This window comes from Vanellus vanellus, assembly GCF_965231255.1.
Source record: "Vanellus vanellus genome assembly, chromosome: 8".
Taxonomy (NCBI): Eukaryota; Metazoa; Chordata; class Aves; order Charadriiformes; family Charadriidae; genus Vanellus; species Vanellus vanellus.
Genome location: NC_138913.1, coordinates 3,410,543 through 3,418,418, shown reverse-complemented (window position 1 = coordinate 3,418,418; position 7,876 = coordinate 3,410,543). Strand labels below are relative to the sequence as shown.

The 7,876-nt window shown below is 42.9% G+C and overlaps 1 protein-coding gene across 1 annotated transcript; it reads left to right on the top strand.

Moving 5' to 3' along the window:
- Positions 1-6,244: 6,244 nt before the first annotated feature.
- SPTSSB (serine palmitoyltransferase small subunit B) lies at positions 6,245-6,505 on the top strand (the record flags this gene model as incomplete). The annotated part of the gene is made up of 1 exon (XM_082487151.1): positions 6,245-6,505. The coding sequence occupies exon 1, from the start codon at positions 6,263-6,265 to the stop codon at positions 6,503-6,505; it is 243 nt and encodes an 80-aa protein (XP_082343277.1). The 5' UTR covers positions 6,245-6,262.
- Between the last annotated feature and the right edge of the window lie 1,371 nt (positions 6,506-7,876).

Sequence of the window (7,876 nt, the reverse complement as noted above, 5' to 3'; positions counted from 1 at the left end):
GGAGAGATAGTCTGAGAAGAATCCATTTGTTCCGGTTACAGATGGAGCTAAACTATAGCACCAAACTGATGCTTGGGACTACGGCATTACTGAGGAGCTGGTGAAGGAGCATGCACGTGAGGACTAGGTTTGTGTTGAGAGACAGAGACGAGGAAGTCTGGGTCAGATTTTGTGTAGGTGTGGCGTTGCCACTCAGTGAGCGTTTTGCTGCCTTGTTTGAAGCTATTGAAAGAAGTCGTCAGTCTTTTTGTCAACAGCGAAAGGTGTTTGTTAGATTCCCAGGTCTTGTATGCATTATGTAACTTTTTTCCATTGAAAAGAAATGTGCTACCACTAAGGTCAGCAGGAAGGAGGGTTAGTGTTGACAAATCTGGAAGATACTGGAGTTCCTTCTTCTGAGCGAGGTAAAGCAGAAACGTGGCTGAAAATGCCCTTGCCTTTTTTCAATTCCTGGAGTATTTATCCACTCCTGGAAGACTTTATTTTTTTTTTCCAAAAGGTCTCATAGGTGCAGTCAAAGCGTCTTCATGTAAAACATCTGAGTCACGTACAGCAATAAAAATTTTACCAGAACTTCGTTCTGGTGTGGCACGGATGTTGGCAGGAACATGGACATAAGAAGAGTTTACGATTCCTGTAGCACAGTAGCTGGCAGTAACGTATGGCCAAGCCTGCAATGAGACGCTGCTTCAGGAAGATGAATGCTGAGGAACAGAAACCAGAGATGGCCTCACTGCTGCTGCGTGTTTTTCCTCCAGAATTGGGGGGGATATTTATTAAAATTGACACATAAAGACATTTTTTAATGGTGCATAATGGGAGCTATGCTGGGATTATTGCTGCTGTTCTCATTCATACTGTCTGGTATTGCTTCCCTGTGAAAATGAGCTTTAGGGTACATTTAAACATCCATGTGTAAGTACCTACTGACACGCAGAACCCTCAGGTTACGGTAGTAATGGGCAGCTTTCTCGGCTGAGCTGATGCTATATGGCCACGGGCCACGTTGCGTATGGGGAATCTGAGCAGCACAGCTGCGGTAGAGGAGCAGACTGAGATGGTGTCCCCGGGAAATGCTGGTGTTCAGATCCTCTGCACAACTTTAACTGCTGCCTCATCTCAATTTCTTCCTGACTACTGGTCCACAGGACCTGTATTTCATTCCTTATGCACCATGCTTGGTGCTCACTGAATAAAACGTGTTAAAGCAAATGCATGATGGACTGGGAATGTGACTTTGTTCGTTCTAATTTGCTTCTTCGGAAATGTCAGTCTACATAAAATCAATGGGTTTATCCCACAGTTATGTTACATTAAGAAGGACAAGACTGGTGCCTTGGAGAAGTCTGAACGTTCTGTCTGAGTAACAGCAGAACAAACCCATCTAACGCAATAAAATTAGAAATAAGTAAGAACAATTGCAGATAAATAACTTGCAGAAAAGACACGTATTTCAATGCTCAAGGGGGGGTGACTACCCATTCCTCTTCTAATAGCTGAAATTATTTACCTATCAGAAGACTTCAAAATTGCGCTTTGCCTTGCCACACCTGCCTTTTGGAGCCTACACATTAAGTGTCCTGCATATGAGACCAAATATGGGTCAGAGGCCTGTGACAGGATTTTACTTAAGCGTCAGCATGAGTGCAATCCCTTAGGATTCTGCAAAACTGACCGACTCTTGCTTCTGTGCTATCACAACAATTATTTAGCAAATGGCCTATTTTTAGCCAATTAAATATTGGCATTTTGGGGATGGATTGATTGATTGCTTGTTTTTCCTTCCTACCTTGTTTATAAGGCTTGGCCCTACTCTACATTCAGAGCATCAGAGACTGCCCGTTTAATGATTGTGGGGCTATCTCAAGCTCCAGGGTTTGTTTTTTCCCTACTCTAGATAAACTTATGTTGGAAACCCCTTTTTCTCTGTATATGTAAGCCAACCAAACTCTCCTGCTGAGGGTGTACGGTGTTTTTCAAGCATACTTTGGAAACCAGTCTATCCCAGTTCCCCTACAAGAATGCTTGTTTCTTTCCACAGGAATTTCCCAGCAGGTGCATTTTGGCAGGTGCTGTCCAGCCACCCCGTTAATCAAAGCACAAACTATATAGTAAATTCTCTAACACTCGCATCTTCAGATTACAACTCCAAACACTAGCTGTAACACTGGGAACTAAGGTGGTTTGGGTTTGAGTTTTTTTTGAGATTAGGCATGCTCTTAAATGAAACCTGGAATTTATCTTTTTTTAATGATGATTTATCTTTTCGGCTGCCATAATCAGAGACATGCATTAACAAGCAAGAAAATCAGGTTGCCACTTAAAACAATAAAAGCTGCTTTACAGGTTTCTCTTCGTGCTATTTTTGCTTGGAGGTGAAATTGCTGAAAATAATTTGAATATTGCTTAATGGCTTTATAAGCTGAATTCTATTCATTTTATTCATAGCTGGTTGTAACAGTCTCATGGCCTCTAAACTGGAAGGCATTTCCCCACCACAACTGAATACTTAAATTCAAATTTGTAGACAAATGAGCTCTAAGTTAAAATTGCGTAATAGCAAATTATCTCCTGCTCTGGAATATTGGGGCCTGATGAGCTAATAATGTGGGGCTCTGGAAACACAGAGCGCCAGCTGGTTGTGGCATTAATGTAATAAAAACCAGTAATGCTTAAAAATGTAAGTGGAAGCCTCTCCAGGACAAGTCCTGCCTAAAATACAGTATTTCTAGCCAAAAGAATATCTGTTTGTTTAGTGATCTGCCTTTCCCTTCGATTATTGCTACAAGGTAATTGGCCTGGTGGTAAAGCTGCCCGAGACCTCTGGAGGTGTGGAGCTGTGGGCAATTGTTTACACTAAAACTACCCCTGAATTAATGCAAATGGAGCACATCCAGAAAAAGTATCTCTGCCACAGTAACACAGTGGATTCTTGTATCTCATTGACTGAGCAGCTGGTTTAAGATGGCTTTTTTTTTTCCTTCCCTCCTATGTTTTCCCTTTATAAATTATGCATCTAGAATTACATTATCCCAAGACGCCCTTCATGTTTGCTGCATTTCCAGGACTGTCCTGCTAATGGAGAAAGTCTCTGGGTAGATTAAATGCAGTGGAAGTGTGTCAGCGGTGAGGAGCGAGGCTGTAATTTGACTGTTTGTCTTTTACTTATCTCAACCTCTATCATTCATTTGGAGACCGCGCAGCCTGCACATAAGGACAGCTTGCATTCTTGCTGGTAGTCCAGGGAGTCCCACTGCAGGTGTGCCTGAGTGCCCGGGGATGAGGTTATCCCCCTCTGCTGTGAACTGGAAGATCCGAAGCAGCACGGGCTGGCTGCTGGGACTTGGTGACGGAGCCGAATGGAAACACAGTCCCCAGGCTGCAGAAAGTGCAACAAGGTCTTTGGCAGAAACCAAAAGGTCTGCTCCTTATTTTAATTACTTCATACGTCAGTCATGTATCCCTCCAAGACAGCAACGTCTAGTAAGTGGTAGTGGTGAGTCTGCAGCCCGGTAGACTGGTCTAATATCAGTAAAATCAGCCTGGAGAATTTTTTGCTGTCTCTGGCTTTTCCTTATACCAGCTCTGTATTGAGATATACAAGTGCATGTGCCGCTGTGGGCAGAAAGCTCCATTAGCCTGCCATCTCTCCGCTCAAAACCACTGCAGCACCCCTCCGATAACCTTAAACACCCACAGCAAGCATTCCAGCCTTGCAGTTTTTCTGTGTAGCAGTCAGGCTTAACAGATATTTACCCAAGAAAGGTATGAGTTTAACTAGCACGGGTATAACCCCAGTGTAAATACCATAATCCTAGATACTATGAGAGGGCCCTTATCATTTTCCTTTCAATTGTATAGGAAAGGGCTTAACCTCTTCATTGAAAAATGCTGCTTTTCTTGCAGAAGTTATAAATAGAGACACTTTTGGCTCCCAGTGAGTCACAGTTTGCCAGCTGTGCCATTTTTATTATAGGCTTTGCAATATTTACAAGGCTTTAAGGCCTCTCATGAGTTCTGCCTTAAAATAATTTATCTGAAAGGAATCTTATTTCATTCATACCAGGACAGAAACCAGCAGTGGCCTTTCTCCCAACCCTGTGCCCTTACAAATAAAGCTGTTTACAGCAAAGGTTGTCGTTGCTAGAGTTAAAATGGAAGAGATCTGCACCCCACAAAGCATTGTAGGCAGCCTCAGTCTAGGAGATACGGGGAAAACGGAACTGAAGGAAACAGTGCTTTGGGAGGAGGAGGGGGGAAAAAAAGATATATTGGGGAAGGTACTGATGGTTGAAGGACACAGAAGAAGAGGGGCTGGTGGAAAGTAAAGGCTGGGTGGGTGATGGGGCAAGTACAGAAATTTTTCTGCATAAAAAGCTGTTAACACAAAGAAGCCTCCCTCCCTTTTTGAATGCACAGTGTTTACAGTTTCACTGTGCTTGTTGGCAGCAAAGAGGGTTGCATTCCTGGGGGGGTTGAGACTTGAGGAGCAACTGGGGAACAGACATGAGGAGGTCTGGACAGGAAGCCGAGGGATGGAAGGAGAAACACCAGGAGAGGAGCCAGCACGTGGATGAAGGAGGGGGAGCAAAGACAGTCAGCTCCCTTATCAACAGCGCTGGACAGGCGTTTGGAGCACCAGTTCAACCAGACAGGCTGCCACGCTTGGGGTGAGCCTACAGTTGTTGCCTTCCCAAAGAAGAAGGGGAGGGGTGGGGGGGGAGGGGGAATCTATCTTACAGCATCTCCAGGTGGCGAGGTGTAAGCTAGTCTGGCAGGGTGCTCCACTGGCAACTTCGTATGGGAATGTTGAACCTTAATAACCGGCAGCACCTAAAGGAACAAAGATGGAGAAATACAATCCGTCAAGGTGTGTGCACTTAACAGTGCATCTGCCAGACAAAAGTTTCACACATCAGTAACCAAAGTAAAGCTGTTACAAAACAAACGAGGGATCCATTGTATTGGTAATTTGTCTTCCCTTCAGTAAATACCCACATACCACCAGAATTTACTGTACAGCCTCCAGAGGCAGTAAACCACTGAATATTGTGATATACCAGTGGCCCATCGTTATTTTAATCACAGGCTACAAATTCCCCAGTGCTACCTTAGTATTCGTTGCCTTGAGGGACTGAAAATTTCTGCTGCCCCAAGCTCACTACGAACACAAGACCAGAGGGATGTGCCATGTCCAAGCATCTCCGTTCCTGGCATTTTAGGCAACAAAAGTGTAGAACAAAATGATACATCAGAAGGTTTTCCAGCAGGACTAAAATCTTCCGTATTCCCTTTTACTGTGAGCTGACCTGATCAGCATGTGTGTCCTTAAACTCAACCAACCCCCAAAATAAAGGAGTCCCTCTGAAGCCTCGTACAGTTGTTTATCATTCTGTCTCTGTATTTTCTCTAAGTAGATGTTTTTAGCCTGAATTTTTAAAGATTATTTGAAGTATTGAAAAGCAATTTAACAAAAAACGGTGGAAGGCAAAACCCCTTTCCTAGCTAATGCTTGCTCAGCCATTCTCCTTTCTGTGCGGAGACAGGAACAACGAATGCCTAAAGGTATTACCTGTGAGGAAAATCTTTCCTAGACTTGTAACTTCCATTAAATAGTCTTTTAATCTGTAATGTATCTTATTTCTTTGGAATGAGCTGAAAAAATTTCTTAAGCTATTGGAGATTACTCTTTTCCCTCCCTTTCATAGTTTGTCTTTTCTTTATTCCCAACAATTGCAGAATAATAAAAATTATTATCAGAAATAAGCAGAGGAGTTTTTTACGGAGCAATTCTTTTAATCTCATCTTTATTCCAGAGCATACGATTCTGCCATCCGCATTTACGGAAGCTGGCCCAAAGCCTTCCCTTTTAAATGCATATCTCTCTGACTTCCACGTGAACCCTGTGCCTCTGTAAGCTAATGTGGTTTTAATTCCCACTGCAGAATGAATAGCAAAACACGCTCATAATCAGAATGTAGGAATTGAGAGTGCCCAACTGATACAGCTTCAGTAAGTGCACACAGCAGTTGGCAGAGCTAAAGATTGTTTTCTGCTGCTCCAGGGCAGCAGACGCTGGTCATGGCACCGATGTGTTATTTCTGTTTGAACTTTATTTGATGTAACAACTACATGTGGTATAAAACTTGAAATGATGGTCACTGCATCATTTTTTAGTTCCAGGTCTTTCTTCCCACTGCAGCCGTAATCCAGACTTCTCTATCATTACAGGTCATCTTCTCAAAATCACTGAAAGCTGAAGATGGATATTAAGCGTGTGAAGGACTATATCTATTGGCTGTACTACCAGTACCTACTGATCACCTGCAGCTACGTGCTGGAGCCCTGGGAGCAGTCCATGTTCCACACCATCACCGTGACTGTTTTCGCTATGGTGGTGTACACAGCCTACGTCTTTGTCCCCATCCACGTCCGCCTGGCTTTTGAGTTCTTCTCCCAGATATTTGGAGGCCAGCCCGAAAGCACAGTTTCCATCGTGAACTGAACTTGCCCGAGGAGTGATCAGCAGCTCTTGCAACTTGTGACGTGCAATGTCTTCTTCAATTTTGTGTATTTATTCTGAAGCAGTTTTGCAGTTACGAAAATACCATTTTCTCTTACAAAACATGGCTTGCTTAATTACCATAGCTGAAAACCAGAATAATGCACTGACTACTGGCTGCACAGTCCCCATTTAATAAAACACAGGCCAGCTTTTGCTGTGTGATAATGAAACACATCACCCGGAATGCCATGTTTACCTAATATTCAACGGGCCCCCACTTTCAGCACCGTAATTTAATCACACTGGCACGCACGAAACAGCAAAAACTGTTTATGATGGCTGTGAGGAGGGGTACTATGCTCGTTATACACAAAGAAGTTCTGCCAACAGAGTGCAGTGGTAAAACAAACCATGCCGCCTTTGACCCAGGTTAGAGAATATAAGGAGATGAGTATAACACAGCATGGTTTGAGTACTAACTAGTATCTGTCTGGTTACTGACTTCTGCTTTTTAATGGAATGGAAAGGAAATTAGCAGAGAAAGTAACAGGAGTATGAACTTGAATGCGACCTTTTGCATCTAAGTTGCTGCATCTGAGTTCAGATGGTCTAAGATAGTAAAAAAAACATACTATACATAATCTTGCAGTTTACTGAAAATGACAGAAAGAGAGAGAACTGCTTCTGTTTCGGTGCACTCCTGATGCCTTTGATAAAACCCGAGACATCTTTTCTTTCTGCTCCCATTCACCAAGGCAAGCAAAGTGCATGCCTGCACCAGAGGAAGATGATCCAGAAAACAGAGTGGAAGTAGTATTTTAATAACTGCAGGGAAGTCTGAGTGCTTAAAGAGATCTCCTTTATAATGAAGAAATGAGATTTATTATAATTGCCTGTGGGGAGTTTCTTGAACAATTAAGGGTTTGTTTGGTTTTCACTCTACACCTAAATCAAATGTCAATGCCAAACCGTAAGTTATAGCTATACAGTGCATGTATCTAACAGCTGATGCTACTGTTATTAGAAGTAAGAGGTGCAAAATGTAAATAGCTTTCAAATGATGTTTGCACAGTTATAGGATTGAAACCCTCTTAACTTCTTTCTCAAGCCGCAGTGGGGTCCTGCATGCTTAAAAGAACAGTTTGTCTGGAAACTAAGACATGTTTTGAAGGTTGAACAGATCTGAACATGTGTATGCAGTTTTTTCAGAAAAAAAATAAAATTTTATTCTTGAGAAACATTTCAGTGCATGACTCGGCTCTTCCTGCATTTTCTATTTGTTCATACCCTGGATGTGTGTGGGACAGTGTTGTGGTTTGGGCCAGACTGGCCACTGAAACGAATGACACATGCTCCCCCCACCTCTCCCTC